General features: G+C 55.2%; 1 protein-coding gene across 1 annotated transcript; it reads right to left on the bottom strand.

Moving 5' to 3' along the window:
• Positions 1-2,814: 2,814 nt before the first annotated feature.
• On the bottom strand, positions 2,815-18,380 carry Gtf3c5 (general transcription factor IIIC subunit 5). The gene is made up of 11 exons (XM_046465644.2): positions 18,043-18,380; positions 15,695-15,914; positions 14,131-14,329; positions 9,981-10,176; positions 8,932-9,036; positions 7,772-7,886; positions 7,327-7,407; positions 7,046-7,143; positions 5,914-5,996; positions 5,035-5,177; positions 2,815-4,302 (listed from the first exon to the last, which is right to left on the bottom strand). Exons 1-11 carry the CDS (start codon positions 18,193-18,195, stop codon positions 4,136-4,138), a joined length of 1,560 nt encoding a protein of 519 aa, XP_046321600.1. The 5' UTR covers positions 18,196-18,380; the 3' UTR covers positions 2,815-4,135.
• Between the last annotated feature and the right edge of the window lie 5 nt (positions 18,381-18,385).

Here is an 18,385-nt window from a genome sequence, read left to right on the forward strand (position 1 = left end):
TGATCTTTCAGATCCCCGTGGTGCATCGGGACTGGAAGGCGTGGTGACTTATGTGGCTCCCCACAACTTTATATGATTGATCATTTATAAACATTTAGGGTATCTAAGTTCATCATTATATGGTTAGTTATGTTTCATATTTTGAAATTGGTGCATGTATGTTATAAAAGAAAGACAATAAGCAATGCTGGTGTTGTCAAGACTCAAGATTCTTCAGTGTAGCTGTAAAATGAGAGGTAAAACCCTACATCTTACATTTCAATTTGGAATATCTGAACTCTTTTTACAGAGAAATACACATTTCCTGCTCTCCCTATTCAAAGCTCCTGGGAAGAAATCCAGGAGCACCACCAGACTGTGGTCTCTAACCACCATCTTCACACCTAGTGTTGTGATCTGACCTTGAATGTCCCCCAGAGGCCCTTGTGCTGAAGGCTTGGTCCCCCGCTGTGGTGCTACTGGGAGGTGGTGGAACCTCTAGGAGGTGGGCCCCACTGGGGGGCAGCTGGGGCATTGGGGGGTGTGCCCCAGAGGGGATACTGGGACCCCAGCCCCTTCGTTTCACTTTGCTTCCCTCCTTAGTCACACGTTGCCACCATCAGGATGTACTTTGCTGCCACAGGCCCAGGGACCAGACTGAAGCCTCTGAAACCACGTGCACTTCCTGCCCAAACCACGCCTTAGGAGGAAGCACACGGCGGAGCCTGGGCCTCACGGGCTGGAAAGTCAAGGACCTGATGGGACCCCAGGCCTGCAGGGGCAGTTCTGAGGCCCCTCAGCCAAAGGCAGACAAGGTGGGTGTCAAGAAGCATCCTGCAGGGCTGGGGCCATAGCTCAGCGGCAGAGCGCCTGCCTAGCATGTGTGAGGCCCTGGGTTCCATCCTCAGCACCACATAAAAATAAGCCAATAAAGGCAATTCTGTCCATCTCCAGCTACACAAAAAAAATTTAAAAAGAAAAAGAAAAGCCTCCTGCAATTGACTGAAACAAGCTACCAAGCTTGGAAGGAGAGACTGCCCACCCCATCCCTGGCCATTGCCAGAGCACCGTGTTAGACAAGTGGGCTTCCCGGTTCAGCTTTACCCAAGACAACCATTGCTCTTCACTTTCAATAGGGTGTTCAGCTACATGAGGGTCAGACCTGAGTGTGAAGCAGGCTTGGCCCCACTGCAGGCCAACCCGGTGGGCTCTGTGTGTGTGTGACGCAGGCTGGGGGAGGAGCTGCATTTTCCCACTTAGGATACTTTCTACCCCGACTTGGTCATGGCGCTGTAACCACATCGTTGGTCAAGGGACACTGCATTCTGGAAACTGATTAAGGGGAAAACAGATATTTACCTCTTTCCTGTCCAAATAGTATTTCAAGGTAATCAAATGGATAAGGAAGAATCCTTTAGTCTTCCAACCAGTAAATGCAGAGAGAACAGAATTCTTTTTTTAATATATATTTAGTTATATATGAGCACAATATCTTTGTTTATTTATTTTTATGTGGTGCTGAACCCAGTGCCTCACATGTGCAAGGCAAGCACTCTGTCACTGAGCCACAACCCCAGCCCCAGAAGTAACTACTTTGCCATCACTGAAGAAGTATTCAAGCCAGGCACGGTGGTGCACACTAGTTATCCCAGAGACTCAGGAGGCTGAGGCAGGAGGATTGCAAGCTCAAAGCCAGCCTTAGCAACTTAGAGAGGCCTTAAGCAGCTTCGTGAGAACCTATCTCAAAATAAAAGAATTTTAAAAGGGCTAGGGATGTGGCTCAGTGGTTGAGAGCCCCTGGGTTCAATCTCTGGTACCAAAAAAAAAAAAAAAAAGTATCCAATTCAGGTGACTATTTGATCAGTAGCTGATAAAAACCACCAGGTGAAAGACCAACGGTTGGTGACACCTGGATGAACATACATCCTGTGTCTCCCTGGGGGCGTCGCCTAGGTGACTTCCTCTGGTTCTCGGGAAATAAGGGGGACAGCAGAGCATGACCAATGCCACCATAAGGAAGCAACCAGGCAAAGCCAGAGCAGGGACACTCCACAGGACAAACAGCCCTTTGCTTCCCACTGGAGTAACAGGAGGCCTGGACCGCGCGAGCTGTAAAGAGGGTTCTTCGGGCTGGTGGCTCGAGGCCCCAGAGCATGGTGCCAGTACACCTCAGCTCGTGGTGTGGGCTGTGAGCCGTCACTTTGTGGTGAAGGCAGACGGCAGAGAGGCGAACTTATCTGAACCATGACCCAAAAGCAAAAAGACATTTTTAAGGCAATCAGGGGAATGGGAATATGGAACGGGATTAGATACTAAGAAATTACTGGAGATTTGTTAGGTACTGTGATGGTTAACTTTATGTGTCAACCTGGCTGTGTCCAGACAACTGGTCAAATATTATTCTAGAGGCTTCTGTGAAGGTGTTTTTTGAACGAAATTAATGTTTAAATTGGGGACTTTAACAGATCACCCTCCGTGTGGGTGATGGGTGAGCCTCACCCAATCAGAGTTCACCTCCAGACCTGGCCTGAGCAAGGACCCTGCCAGCACACTGCCAGCCACTGCCACCTGCAGTCGTGGGACCTGCTCCTCCACTGCCACGTGAGCCAGCTCCTAGATGTAAATCTCTGCCCACACGGGGCTGGACAGGTCTGCTCTCCTGGAGAAGCCCGAGCCGCTCACACGTAACTGCTGTTCAAATGCAGCAGCAGCTCTGAGCTGGAGCCGGGAAGCACGGGGCTCCTGAGGACGGATGCCGGGGAATCGACACAGAGAGACTGCACCACGGCCACCGCTGCACCATGAGCTTGCAAGTTGCTCAGCACTTATCTGACATTTTTCATAGTAAAAGATTTTATTTAAAAGGGAGGATTCCAGGAAGAAACCACCATACCTCTCACAATTTGATAGACCTTGGGAAGCCCTTCTAGTCGGGCAGACCTAAGGCAGGACCAGCCCTGTCCTAGGCTCTGGGGGAGGAGGGTAAGGCCTAGTTGTGCTGGGGGCCCCGTCCTAGTACCTCCCCAGATTTGCACAGGGACCAAGGTGCTCCTGGGAAGATGGGACCAGAACCCAGAGGCCCTCCCTGAGGACTGGGGTTAGTGATGCAGACGAAGCGGGAGTGGCCCCAGCGGAGACCTGGCAGAGGCCAGCTGCTCCTGAGGGAAACTGTGGCAAGGGGCCGGGCCAGGCCTGGGCGGCCTATCCTTAGGCAGGGGCCATCTCCGCCTCTGGGCTGAGCTTCTCCCAGCTGCAGGGAGTGGGCCACCTGGCCTGCTTTCCCTGCGCAGCTGGCTCCCAGGCCTTGCCACTTGGGCTGAGCCACTGGGTTCCTGATGTTGTCATGGGAGGGGACTTCCCAGGAACTTGGTCAGCAGGATGGGGCTGGTCTGAGGCCTTTGGTTTTGAGACTAATGTGTCTCTATTTTGCCTGCCATGCTGCTGAAGGGACTCATAGCCACACAGAGAAGCAGGCCAAGGCCCATCCGGCTCAGGGCCTTGGTGTTGCTGCCCCAGGGCACAGGAGGCGGGCTCTGCAGGGACAGGAGAGTCCACAGGGGGAAGCTGTGACACAACAAGAACTCTTTCTGGGAACTTCTGAAGATCATATCCATTTGGAAGTCAGGAACAAGCCTAGCCTTGGGCTACTCCCAATGTCCTCATCTCACCCAAACGAGGGGCTTAGGCCGGTGCCAACTGTCCCAGCACTACCAGCACTTCACCGGGTGAGTGAAGGAAGTACTGATGCACTATGGGAGCCCCGAGGGCAGTCTTTGGCCATCTGTGATGTGGACTGCGGTAGCTATCTCTGCCACCAGTCACGAGGCCCCTGCTGGGACGGCTGTGCCAGTGCACATCTCCACCGCTGGCTCTCCCTCAGCCAGAGGTCATGAGCACCAGTTCAGCCTGCCACACTCGGGCCTGTGTTATGAGTGCTGAAGCCAGGAATGTCTCCAAACATCCAGAGAAAAGGGTAGCACGGAGCAGCAGGCCACAGCCAGGGCCAGGCCCTGTCCTTCTGGGACTCCAGCTTTCCTCAGAGGGGCCTCTGGGGCCAGCCTTGCTACTGTGGATGACAGTGGGGACCACAGCTTGCTATGGCTCCCACACCAGGATGGACACCAGTCCCCTGGTCAGCCTGGGGATGAGGGTCTTGTCACACGTAGTCCAGAATCTCCGTCTCCATCTCGTTCTCACTCCCATCCGAGGGCTTGAAGTCCTCCTCTTCTTCTTCCTCTTCCTCTTCCTCCTCTTCATCTTCCCCAGACTCGAACATCAGCTGCCCTTTTGCACGGTCAGCTTTGGCTGGGCTGGAGAAGAGTGCTGGGCCAGGAGGAAATCAGACAGTGTGTCCCATGTGGGCTTCGCAGGTGGCCCTCAATGGGATGCAGGGCTGCTGAGAGCCTGCTCCCCGTGCTAGGTACTGGCTGCTGTGGGAAGCACTGGGGGCCCAGGAAGCTGCAGTCAACAAGCATCCCAAGGGACACGGAAGCAGGCAGGTTTGAAACCTCTGTCCCAGCAGAGCCACGGGTGGCCTCCAGGCCCACCTTCATCTCTGGGAGAGGTGTGTGGCCTTGACTGGATTCCCAAACGGGCTGTGTCTGTGACTTAAGCAAGACCACGAGCCTCTGTTCTGGCCCTATCCTGGGAAAAGCCCCAGAGGCCCCATCACCCTCCCAGCCTCCTCAAAGCATAGCCCAGCAAGTGCTGGCCCTGCTTCTCCAGTGGCCAGCCCTGACCCCAGTTGGGGAAGGAGCCTGGGAAGGCAGAGCAGCAATGGGCCACAGGCTCCTCCTGTCCCTGCTCCCCACAGTGGAAGAAGCCAGGGCAGAGTCAGCCCATCCACGGCTGGAGGATGGAGAAGAGGTCAGGGCATCAGGCAGAGGCCTTGGATTGGAGCCCCATCCTTGCCTGCTTCTGCCTTGGACCCAGGGCCCAGGGCCCAGGGCCATGACTTCCACCCAGGCAACCTCAGTTGGGACACTGGCACCTGGACTAGGTCCTGGTTCTCCAGGCCTCCCTCCCAGCTGGCCTCCCTTCACCCCATGCTCTTACCAGGCCTCTTGGAGCGGATGGTCTGCCGAATCATGATGGACATGGTGTCCCTCAGGTCATCGCTGGTCTTGGGAAGGCACCACCCATCCCGCTCTGTGCACAAGTCCTCTGCCCCGTCATTGCGGTGAATGATCTTCTGCAACCTGTGGGCAGGAAGAGGTGTGGGAAACTGGCAGGGTCTCTTTCAGGACGCTGGGGTCAGTCTTGGCAGGGTCTCTCTCAGAGTGCAGGGGGCAGTCTTGGCAGGGTCTCTCTCAGGATCCAGGGGGCAGTTTTGGCAGGGTTTCTCTCAGGGTGCTGGGGATGATCTTGGCAGAGGTGGCACTGTGCTGAGCAACAGCCCTTGGTGTGGTCTGCAGGGCGGCCAGGCAGTGAGGTGGAGGGGCCACATGCTCCCAGCCAGGTCCTAACCTGCGAGACCCTGGCCCCAGCTGCACGTGAGCTGGGTGTGTGCCACACACACTTTTCTGGCAGGAGTCCGTTTTCTCAGATTAGAAGCCGTTTCACCTGCTGCCCCGTCACCTTTATCCCAGTGCCCCACTCCTCAGACTTTTTGGACATCACTAAGCACAAGTGGACCAAAGGTTCCTGGAATTCTGACTGGCTGTGGAGTTAGGACCTGTGTCACGGACCTCAGGTGGGCAATGGTAGGACTGCAGAGCAAGGGTACCCCAGACCACAGAGGCCCAGCCCTGGTACCAGGCACAGTCAAGGCTGGCACAGCTGGGGCCTGAGGCAGGGCCCTCAGCAACACCCACTCGAGTGCAGATCTTCTTGCTGAGAGCTCCATGCCAGCACCCAGGGGAAGGGCTGCAGAGACGCTGGTCCCCAGGGACGTCCCCACACTGCCCAGAGTCCCACAGGCCCCTGTGTACATACTCTTCCACGTTCAAATCACACAGCTGGTAGAACATCTGTCGATAGGGCGGCAGGGCCCCCTCCCGGAAAATGTAGACTGAGTCCTGGGGAGAGGGAGAGAACGGCAGCTAGCCAGAGCCCGGGGCAGGCAGTGGGAAAGGCCCAGGCTGCAGGACCTGGGTCTCTCCAAGAGGCTGGTCACCAAGACCAGGGGGCAAACAGGCAGAGCTGGGGAGCAGATGTGACAGAGCCAGCTAACTCCCTGGGGGTTCTGGGAGAGCGGTAAGGAGGCCATGGGGAAGCCGCCAGCTTACAGCACGGGGCTGGCAGCAGCCCGTGCTGGCCTCTGCCCTCTGTGCCTTCCTTCAGGACCTGGCCATCCATTCCTCATCAACTGCTGCTTGCTGGTCACTCTATGTCCCCTGCATGCTGCCCTGATGTCTCAGGAGGAAGGCAGGGCTTCATGGGTTCTGGAGACAGGGACAACTGCCTGAGTTCTTGAGAGGAAGGAGGCTCCCTCAGGCTGGCACAGCCACCCTCACCCAGCAGAGTGCTAAGGTCTGGAACACCCAGCAGGCAGGGCGCAGGGGCCTGCGTGCTGCCCCTGCTGGCCTCACACTTACCCTCCCCCAGGCAGGCCTTCAGGGTGGGGCACCTGCTGGCCTCTCTAGGACCACCTCGCAGCACCACAGCCCGGGAGTGGAAGGCTTAGGAAGTGCCGAGGGCTGCTGGATGACACCAGTGACGGTGGGCACCTGTGAGCTGGCCCCTCCCAGCTCCCAGCCAGCCTCCGTTGGGCCCCAGAGCTCTGGTTTGGCTCTGCAGCACATGTGTGCCCGATGCCCACCACCCAGGTGGCAGCTACAGGCCTCTGTGGGGCCCAGGCTCATGAGGGTCAGCCACACACAGCTGCTGGATCAGATTTCCCTCTCGAGAGACTTGTCAACACCTCTCTGCCAAGGGGCCCTCAATCCCCATGGCCCTGGGGGGTTCATACCCTGAGTTCTCACTCTCAGTTTCTGGAAGGTCCCGAGGCAGGCAGGCAGAGGACCACCTTAACCAAGCCATTCCCAGTGCCACCCACAATGCCAACCCTGCCCACAGCCTCCACCCCAGCCGGTGGGCTGCCCTCCTTGGGCTCTGGGACACCCACCTTGAGTTTGTACTTGTTGGAGGCCAATTTCCGGGGGCCGGCTATCCCCGACGGGCCCAGGCCTTGCTTCAGGTCATGCATGGTGACAAGCTGGGTGGCTGCACAGGGCAAGGACAGGGCTGAGGCAAACGGGCGGAGACTGCGAAGACCATCCAGCACACCCTCCTGTGCCACCAGGAGAAGGGCCAGTAGTACCCCGGAGTGAGCCCCATCCTGCCACCCCGGTGCCCACCACCCCAGTGTCCCTCCTGCTGGCTGCACGCATGGGCCTGGGCACTTACGTGTCTTCTTGACAGTGATGGGAAGGCTGTAGTTGTAGGTGCTGCGCTTTGCTTTGACAGGCATGTCACCGGAGCCATATCCTGCAGATGAGGGTGGGCATGTGGGAGGTGCCAGGCCCCCCGGATGGCAGCTAGGGCTTTACGGTTCACAGGCCAGCTCCTGTGAAAGCAGACCCAGGCCACCACACCATAGGGGAATGGGCACTGACACCCGTGGGGTCCTGCTGTGGTCCTGGGTTAGACACTTAGCAGGGCAGGCCTCATGTCACATGACCACAGGTCACTGTGGAACTGCAGACTAGGTTCTGTGGCTCAGAGATGAGGGTCAGCAGTGGACAAGGACAAGCTAGGACCTTTGTTTCTGCTACTGTGACCCACAGACTCTCACACCAAAAGAGAAGGCTCAGGACAGAAGGCGGCAGAGGGGACGGGGAGCACAGCTCACCATACTTCATCCCACAGCGGAGTCGGAAGTCAAGGACTTGGTAAATCTTGGCCTCTGGGTGTTTTCGGGGGTCATATCCAAATCTAATCCACAGACTCCTCCAGGGGCCCGTTATCTGGAGACAGAAAAGGCAAGTATTAGGTGGGCCAAAACCCAGGTCCCTTGTGTCAGGGCAGGGACCAAACCCTGTGCTGAGGCAGCGGACCCTGAGAGCTGGGGACAGGACTCTGAACGCCCACCCTGCTCTGCATACGTGGGCTCAGTCACCTTGACAGGCACCCTGCCTCCAAAGCCTCCGGCTGCCCACCAATGGAAGTCACAGAGCATCTTCCTCCAGGTTCTGGGAGTCACCTGAGACCAGGAGCCCCCAACATGGGCTGGCACAGGGCCAAGTGCTAGCACTGTCCTGGTGCACAGGCCATCTTCTATCTGGGTGGTACCACTGAAGGACTTATGCTAAGACACCAATGCTAAGTGACAGATGGTGACTCTCCAGGGTCTGGAGTCCAACAGAACAAGAGAACTGGCTTTCCTTCTGCTCTCACCAAAGTCCTGGTCACATTGTATGCATCGTATGCAGCTCCCCCATACATGGGACCCTTGGCAGGTAAGATCCCTTTCCTCTGGCACCTTTGGAAACCTCAGTAATGCCACCTCGTCTCCATCCCCCTCCTGGGATGAATCTGCCCCACTCCGGTGCAAGGAGCTGAAGCAGGTGGCACTGTAGTTGGGGTCCAGGACCTGTGGCTAGATGGCTGAGGCCCCAGGTGGCCTTGCAGAACCTTGATGTGTCACATCACCTCTCTGAGCCTGGGCTTTTCCCTGGGGATGGGCCCCCAGTCTCACACAGCGCCTGGTCCCTGAGAGCTCTCACTATCTGGTCATTCTACAGCACACAACCTTCACCCACGAGCCAGGGAGTTACTTCACCCTGAATCCTCCAGACAGGCCAAACGTTACTGGGGATTGTGAGTGCGTCGTGGACGTGGGCAGCTGGAAACCTCTCTAGTGGCTCTGACAAGCCATCTGGGGTGCAGGACAGGGGGAAGGGTGCCAGGAGACAGGGTCCCCTGCTCTGCTGTGGCTCTAAGACATCGTGTCAGGGATCAAGGATCACACTGGTGGGAACCGAGGGGAGTGTTGGGCTAGCTGACACTTACCATGTAGTAAGCCACGAAGGGAAGCAAGACCTTGAGCTTGTCAGGGTGGACGCTGATGTTGGCCTTGACAGCGTTTCGTGACCAGATGGGACGAATGTCAAATAGCTGGGGAGGGTCAAGGGCAGAGCCTATGGTAAGTACCAGTGGGCCCCACGCTCCTACCCAGCCCCAGCAGGCCCTTCCAGTGGGCAGCCATGGGAGCAGGCCATAGCACACAGGCACTCACCCACCTGCTGCTCAGTCACCCCTTCCCTCCTCCACCCCTCCCTCTCTGAGGCACAGATTGGAGCTTTGCACGTGCCAGGTCCAACTATGGGGCCTGGGATCCTGGAATGGCCACAGGACATGGCCCTGTCCTCATGCAGCTCACACTGCAGCAGGTGCAGGCCTGTGAGGGGGTGTGCTGGAGCCCCAGGACCCCACACAGCCCCAACCCGGAGGGTGGGTGCCTGGGCTGTGACACCACAAAGACAAGGAGCTGGTGCCACCTGATTCTTTCTGGTTGTATGTTTCTGCAATTTTTTTTTTCCTAACAAGCACAGTTTACTGTCACAATCAGAAAAATAGTTGGAAGAGGACAGCTGGAAACGCAGCGGGGCCAACCGTCTCTCAGCAGTGCCCAGGGACAGGGTGACTTCAGCTTAACCAGGGAAGCGGGCTGGTGGGGAGGACCCTGTCCCCACAGCACCACAGCCAGAGGACAAGTGTAGTGGCCGGCACCAGCTCCAGCTCCACCCGGGGCGGAGGCACCATGGGCACGTGGCTGCAATGGATCCAGGGCTGCCGGAAGGCCATGACGCCAGCTCCACGTGGGTCTCACTCCAGCACCACACCTTCCTGGCTACCCCAGGGGCCACTCGAGCACCCCCAGAACTTCCTGCCTCAGGACTGCAGAACTTGTGGGGCAGGCTTTCAGATGCTACGTCTGGTGGTGAAAAGCTCCCGCGTACTACTGGGTAGCACAGCCAAGCCACAGTGCTAGGGGACGGGAGCAGCTGGGTAAACGGGGTCAGGGCAAGGGGCCCGAGGGCTGGCAGGGCACAGCCCACCTTCCTCAGCGCCTCCTCCACCTCCCGGTCTGCAGGGTTGGTGCAGGTCTTCTTCCATGTCTGCGCAGCAGCCTCCAGTGGCTGCACAGGCACCTCTGTGTCCTCGAAGTTGACAAAGATAGCATTGTGGGGGCGCCGGGCCCTGCTCAGGCCGATCAGGTTCTCACCTGAGAGTGGTGGGTTGTTGTAGCCTTCCCTGGGGCACAGAGGTTGGAGGAGAAGCACTTAGGCCTGGCCAGGCAGAGAGGGCCCATTGCTCCCTCTGCTGCCCACCTCCTGCCTCCTATGGTGGCTTCCAGCTGGGGCCATATGTCACCATGATTCTAACTGAGTTAGGAGTCAAGGGTTGTTGACTGCAAAATCAGCAGGACTAGCCTGGAAGGCTCCCGAGAGGAGCGAGAGGGGCTCAACACCCTTGAGATGGAGGGTCCCTCAGGCTGGCCCTCCAGCCTCCCCGCACTCAGGGAGGGGCCGAGAGGCAGCGGCCAGCCCAGTGCACCCAGGAAGGCAACAGCGCAGAACAATCGATAGCAGCCTGGGAAAAAAACAGGTTCTTTCCATCTGTGGAAAACCAATAAATCCCAAGGGAGGGAACGCGGCCCAGGGGTACTACCCCCCACCTCAGTCCACCCCTGAGGCTTGGAAACAGCTGCCTTCTGGGGCAGGACAGGGACTTGGGCTGCTCTCAGTGCCTGCAGACACGGCACAGAAGTGGTCCACTTCCTTCTTTTATATATTTGTTTGTTTCTGACTTTATGGGGCTGGGGCTCAGCGGTAGAGCTCTCATCTAGCATGGGCGAGGCCCTGGGTTCAATCCTCAGCACCACATAAAAATAAATAAATAAAGGACTGTGTCCAACCCAACTAAAAAAAATTAATTAAAAAAAAGAGTAAATTGCTTGTGGGGGGAGGGGAACCACAACATTTCAGAAATATTTAAATTGTGTCACCACCTCCCCACTGAAATCCCACAGGGGTGGGGGGGGGCAGCTGGGGGGCTCCTGATGCATTATTCTGCACAAGGTTTTAGCAGGGAGCTGGTGCCACCTGATTCTTTCTGGTTGTATGTTTCTGCAATTTTTTTTTTCCCCCTGTCACAATCAGAAAAATAGTTGGAAGGGGACAGGGGATTGACAGAGTAAATAGACTTGGGATATATCAATCAAAATCAACGTGTACAGCCCTCCTCTGGCTCCTGAGTAGCTTTAGAGACAACTGAGGAAGCTGAAGGAGGCCCTACACGGGCGCCACGGCAGAAGAACCCTGAAATCTGCATGGTGCAGGACTCTGGTGCAGGTGTGTAGAGGGGCACAAAGTGGTTTCTTCAGGTAGCTGGGCCACGGGGCAAGAATGGGGACAGGTAGCGAGGGAGTGAGGGCAGTAGGAATCACTCCCAATGATCTAGACAGTTCTACTCTAACTTCCGACCATATTTTTTAAACTGTCTCCCTCCCTCCCTCCCTCCTTCCCTCCCTCCCATCCTCCTGCCCTCTCTCGCTTTCAAGATGGGGTCTTGGTATGTTGCCCAAGCTGCCACGAACTCCTGGACTCAAGTGATCCTCCTGCCTCTGGGACCACCAGCATGTGCCACTGTGCCTGGCTCTTATCTTCCTATGGGCAGAGAATAATGCCCCTCTGAGGTTATGATCAAAGCCACTGCCACAGTCTAGGCCACACCCCACAAGCCCTTGGCCCTCGGATACCAGCTCTCGGTCCTTCCTTTGCATGTGCCAAATCCCTGGTCTGGAACGTTCTCCCAGATCTTCACCTGCCTGGCTCTGTCACTCAGACTTTGGTTTCCAACACCAGCTCCTCTTGAGCCCTCAGCCCACCCACCCGCCCAGCCACCAGTTATCTCCTTGAAGTCCCCGTCCATTTGCTCATGCTCCGCAGTCCCCACTCAAAACAGAGACTCACCCCACGGGGTCCCAGGGGGTCCACAGTAAGCACCTGCTCAGGATTTGTTGAAGGAAATGTTTAATTAGGAAAGGGGATTCTCCCGTCCTCCACCCTCTGGAGACGACCGTTCTGGGCCCACCTTGCATACTTTCCTATTTTCTAGGCTTCTATTATACACCACAATTTATTTTGATGCCTCAGAATGTGTTCTAGTGCCTGCCCTGATTCCAGGGAGGTGCCCGGACATGTGCCACTCGGTACTGGCAGTTGGCTCTCCAGAAGCTGCATAGATGGCAGATGTCGCCGCCTGTGGGCCACATTGCACATGAGCTTCTCCTTTGCATTTCTGCTGGTGCCAATCTTGCCCCCAATGCTTCCTAGTGAGGCCCAGATACTCTCAGAGCACCTCACTCAGGACCAGCTCTGTGTAGGCACCAATGTCACAGCAAAGAATGAAGCAGACCAAACTGTTCCTTTGGGGAACTCACACTAAGAGGAGAAATTTTTTTGCCAGGAGACAAAAGATCATGAGTTCAAAGCCAGTCTCAGCAAAAGTGGCTAAATGATGGGGCTGGGGATGTGGCTCAAGCGGTAGCGTGCTCGCCTGGTGTGTGTGCGGCCCGGGTTCGATCCTCAGCACCACATACAAACAAAGATGTTGTGTCCGCCGAAAAAAAAAAATTAAAATTCTCTCTCTCTCTCTCTAAAAAATAAATAAATATTAAAAAATAAAAGACAGAGCTTGTTTAAAAAAAAAAAAAAAGTGGCTGAATGCCCCTGAGCAATCCCCAGTACCAAAAAAAAAAAAAAAGTACACAAAAATAAGGTCAGTATGGCACTGAGCCCCAAGCAAGGCCTGAGGGATGGGCAAGACCAGAACTAGGTGCTTCCCACACAGCCTGGGGACCCTGGGTCTCAGCTTCCTCATTAGCAAAATGGAGTGATAGAGCCCTGGTGAGTCACACAGCCCAATACCCTGGGGATGCCAGGGACAGCAGCAGAGTAGGCGAGTGTCACCAATCTCAAGCAGGTGGTCTCAGACACATGTTATTTATTTTTTCCTACTCTATTCAGCTCTGGCTTTTCCACAAAGCAAATCCTACTTCTTCATTTCAATGTGTGGCTGGCCTCTAGGGAAAAACCAGCCTTTGATAATGCCCAGGCCTGCCTTTCCAACAACGCCCCGGTCTCTAATTATGTCAAGACCATCTGCGTTTGAGTTGCTGAGGTTCATCACGTAGGGATGTGCATATGGGGGAGGGCTGGGAGTCATCCCACCTGGGCTCCCCTCGGTGCAGAAGCCCGCCCAGAGCCTGTGCTCAGGAGCTCACACTCCAGGGTGACAGGACACAGACCACAGCCAAGTGCATAGTGAGCCATGTCCAGCAGAGGCACGGCCAGCTTGGGACGGCACAGGAGACGGTTGGGCTGGGCAGACTCAGAAGCAACCTCCAGCTGAAGGGGCAGAACTAAGGTGGCCAATAGCAAGGGTGAATGGGGCCAAAGTCCTGCAGATGAGCCTGGCAAAGGGAGATGACAGAGGCAGGATTGATCACAAGGATGGCTGTGAAGTCTGCCTGGGATGAAAGGGCCAAGGCCACAGGGAAGGCAGAGGAGGTGGAAAGGGCAGGGGTCAGAGTTGGGGTTCACAGGTAGTGTTGCTGCTGCTGACCCCAAGGTCCAGAGAGTGGCTAGTCAGCTATGATCAGGGGCCAGAACCACAGAGAACATTTCTCAGCCGAAACCCTCAAGTCCCACTGACAAGTTCTCTGTACTATAGTGGTCCTTGGGAATGAGCCAGCCTGGGAATCACCAGGCTCATGCTATATTCGACACTGTGCTAATAAAATGTGCTTTTAAAATTTAATCCAACTCCTGGAATGGTGGCCACACCCAAAAACCCAGCAACTGGGGAGGCTGAGGAAGGAGGATCACAAATTCAAGGTCAGCCTGGGCAAGTTAGTGAGACCCTGTCCCAACATAAAATATAAAGACTATGGATATAGCTCAGTGGCAGAGCACTTGCCTAACACGCATGAGGCCCTGGGTGCCATCCCCACTACTGAGAAAAAAAAAAAAAAAAGAAGAAAGAAACAAAGGAAGAAAGGAATTTAACCCAAGAGCTACTATTGTCAGTGGGAATCTGAGGCTGAGAGGCATGCCTGAGGCCTCCTGTCAGGAGTCCTTGGACCCAGGCCCTCTGGCCGCAGGGCTCTCTGTCCCCAGCCCTGTAGTGGGGCAGGGTCCTTACCGGTGCTGCGTCTCGGGTCGATAGAAGTAGTCCACTGGGGTGTCCAGGCGGGAGAAGATGGGTGGGGGGATGTAGAGCGGCAGCTCTTGGTGGAAGAACACCTCCTTCTCGGGCCTGAGCAGGAGCACTTTGTCATACATCGACATGTGCCTACCGCTGGCTTCCGTGTGCACGGCCAAGTACTGGAAGTCAGACATTCCTAGAAAGAGAAGAGGACAGATGGCAGACACCATGGCCAGGGACACTCACCTAGGACCTGGCAGCTGCCACACAACACCCTTATCCCCCCAGGGAGGATGGAGGTGGGAGATAAAGCAGCATCCTCCCACACTCCCCGCACTCTGAATCACTGCCTGTAAAAGCGACTGGGGTGGGGGGCAGGGTGGTGCTTCTTAACTTGTGGAAGAAACACCTGGGACCCACCTTCTACCAAGTTCGGAGGCTAATGCTGCCAGTCCAGGGCCACTAAGCAGTACAGGCTGGCTCAATTAGAGAGAGAAATGTCAAGTGTGGTATCTCAGGGACCACGAGGAGAGGATGCCCCCTCTCTGAGGAACACGGCTTCCACAGTGTGACTGGCATCCCAGTGCAGCCAAGTGACCCCAGCTCTGCTCTGGTCTCCTCTCCACTTCCCATTTTCCCCTTCAACTTCCCTTTTCCCTCCTCAATCTTTAATACTGGAATCTGTAACTTCTGGCATTTCTAAGGCTTATTGGAAATCTGCCATGCGCCTCCTGTGTGCTGGGCCCAGCCCTTTAATAAGCACCATCTCCAGAATCTTCTCAAGGCCTAAGGAACTCAGGGCTCTGCAGTCCCCTTGAACAGGCAAGGAGGCGGAGACTGAGGGAAGCAAGTCGTCTGCCCAAAGAACCTGGAAGAGCCCAGAGAGGCCCAACTCCAAAGCCTGTGCTCTTTCTTACCCCACCTCCCCAGGCCCCGCTTATGGCCCCTCCAGGGGCTCCCTGTAATTACCAGCCTGACTCCAGAGGGGAGGCAAGAGCAACACCATCAAGACCAAGATGCTGATCCAGAACACTGGGCACAGATTAGGCCTGCCCTCCAGGCTGATCTGGCCCACAAGGTGGCTTCACTAACACTCAGAGAAAGCCAGAGTCCTGGCTTCTCTTAAGAATACAGAAGAGGGCTGGGGATGTGGCTCAAGGCGTAGCGTGCTCGCCTGGCATACGTGTGGCCCGGGTTCGATCCTCAGCACCACATACAAACAAATATGTTGTGTCCGCCAATAACTAAAAAATAAATATTAAAAAAAAAATTCTCTCTCTCTCTCTTAAAAAAAAAAAAAAGAATACAGAAGAGTGGACAGTGACGTGCCCCCAGCCCCCAGGGGAGTGCTGGCTGGAGGAAGGAAGGTAGCCTTCAGGACAGTGCCTGTGCTCTGCTGCTCCACATAGGCCAGCCCCCAGGCTGGGGCACATGCTGGCAGCTGTAACTATGAATATTTCTAAGGCTTGCTGGTAATTTGCAATGTGCATTTCACTGGGCAGATGACCCACATGCCTCCAGAGCAGGCCTGATAACCCAATGCCTCAGAGATGTCAATTACCCTGAAATTTGTAAATGGTAGAAACGACGCCCAGGATCTCCATGTCAAACTCGACCTTGGAGTAGGCCTCCACCCCCGGCACTCCTCTCTGCCGCCTGGTCCTCTTCCTGATCCGGAGCAGCAGGCTGCTGGTACTGAACCTGTTGGCACACACTGGGTGGCAGTATGGGTCCTTGGGTCGGAAGTACAGCTCCAGCCTCTTGGTGGGGTCTGTATAGATCTGCAGTGAGGGGAGGGAGACAGGGAAGCAGAGGGCAGCTGAGCAGCCAGTGGGAAGCTGCCCCTCCCAAACCTGTTGGTGACTGAGGAAGGTCAGGAGGCTCATGTTCCATGATGCGCTCTTAGTTCCAAAAGGCTCATTTTCTAAACCCAAGCAGCTCAATCTCTTATCTAGTAGAGAAAAGAAGGGTAAATAGTCTCCCTCCTTCTAAGGGCTTATAAAGATAACAACTTCCAATTAATAAAAGCCACCATCTATCAAGTGCCTCTTCAGTGGGGGCATAATGTGACTCTTCTGGCAACATGATCACCCTTGTTTGCCTTTGAGGTAACAAAGGCTTATGGGGTTGGGCGATTTGTCAACACTACCTACTCCAGGAACCATGCACCCTGCCAGAACTGATTACGGTTTTCAGTCTCATATGCAAATATGTCTAGGTCCAAAGAAGATTAAATTAGTACTTGTCTCTGAGGAGCAGTCACCTACAACTTTCAAAGCAAACCTTAAGAATAGTACCCACCTTCCAGGAGTATTACAATAATTAAATTAATTAGGTGTAAAGCACTCCTCCTCATGCCTACCTCAGGGTAAACACTGTAATTTAAGTCTGAATGAGAGTTTGCCCCATACTGGGAAAGAGGACCTCAGTGTGCCTTTGGAAGCAAGGGATGAGACCATCTGCAAGCTGGCCTGCTGGCTGCTCAGCACCCCAGACAGGGTGTGGCCCTCAGGAAATGCTCAGGAACTCTCTAAGAACAATGGTTACAAGAGCCTCAATCCTTGGGAATCCCGTTCTCATAAAACACATTTCTCTGAGTCCTGATGGAGTGGAAATGAATGCAGACGTGGGCCTGAATAGAGGTGGTGCTCAAGAAATATGAGTAGAACTGATGTCTGATGAAGGGGTGCACTTCCCAATGGGCTCACACGTGGTTTAGAGTCAGACACACAGGAGTTAAGTCCTTGTTGTGTCATTCAAGAGATACTGAACCTAACCTTTCTCACCTGCCTTTAAGAAATAGGAATTAAAACATAGTATCTAACTCATTAGAGTGTTATGAAATTCAGTCATACATTTGACAAAAATTAAGAAGAATCAGGCACTCATAAATATTAGGAGTACAGAAGTCAAGGAGAGAGGTTCCTGCTCTTAGGGAGTTTACAGCCTCAGTGCCAAGGAGCTGAGACAGACAATAAATGTCAAAACAAAATTTCAGACTGGAATTAAAGTTATAGTGTTCAGAGAAAACCTCTCTAAAGAACAGACATTTCAAGATGTAGTTCATGTAAAGAATACAGAGAGCCTCATTCCCAACTGCCCCACTTGCTGTGTGACCCTGAATAAACTATATCAGTCCCTTGTAAAATGCAGCCACTAGCCAGGCACAGCGCTGGATGTCTTCACCTGGAAGCTACCAGGTATATGGTATGTTTGCTACTGGAAGGTTAAGGCAGGATGGAAAGGTGAGGCCAGCCTGGGCAATTTAGTAGAAACTCTGTTCAAAACAAAAATTTTAAAGGGCTGGGGATGTAACTCAGTGATAGAATGCTTGCTTGTCTACCATGCCTGAGGTCTTGGGTTCAACCCCCAGTACCACCAAAACCACAAATAAATAAATAAATAAATAAAGCGCAGGTCCGACCCTACACCCTCGTAGGCTCTACGGTGGGTGGAATTTAATTAAAGTAGCAGAACGTGCCTGGCACAGACTATGAGGTCAGCTCATGCACCTCTAAGCCCAGGGACGGGCAGGCAGGTAGGCAATTCTTAATCCGGGGCTGGGGGGGGGGGGGGGGCCTTGCTCTCTACTCCGAGCAAAAGGACCAGGCGGCTCAGCACACGCCGCGGGGAGGCGGCTTGGTCACGTTCGCGGCGCGGATGCCGAGGGTGCTGTTCATGCCCGGAGACGGGATGGAAGAGGGCCCAGGACCCCTCCTAGATCCTCCCCACAGCGTCCCTTGGGTGCTGAGCGCGCCCAGGGCCCGCGTCTACGAAAACCCGCCCACTGGCCGCAGGCCCCGCCTCCGTTGCCAGGGAAACCACATTTCCCATCGAGGCCCCGCCCCTTCAGCCACTGTCTCTCGACTCGGTCCCTCCCCCGCTGTTCAGAAGAGTCCCCGCTCATACTCGGGAGACGCCTTCCTCGCCGCCCAGAGTCGGTAGCATCTTGGCCACGTCGCGCACCACGCCCGGGTACTCCACGCACACCAAGCGCCGCTCCCGCCGCAGATCCACAGGGACCGCGGCCCTCGGCCCCACATCAGTCTTCTCCGCCGCCATCCTTGCACGCCTAGGCGGACCCGCCACGGTCCGTCCCTCAAAACGCTCCCAGAGGCCTCGCCTCAATGGTTCCGTGAAGAAATCATTCCGGCCTCCCTCGCCTATCGCGTATCCTTAAAGCCTCAGGTTCAGAAAGGCTCCAAGGCCTCAGGCAGCAAACGCCCCGGGCTAACCGCGGAGACTTTGGAGT

Source organism: Marmota monax, unplaced genomic scaffold, assembly GCF_021218885.2.
Source record: "Marmota monax isolate L192 unplaced genomic scaffold, Marmota_monax_Labrador192_F-V1.1 WCK01_AAM20220418_F8-fsc00167, whole genome shotgun sequence".
NCBI classification, from domain to species: Eukaryota; Metazoa; Chordata; class Mammalia; order Rodentia; family Sciuridae; genus Marmota; species Marmota monax.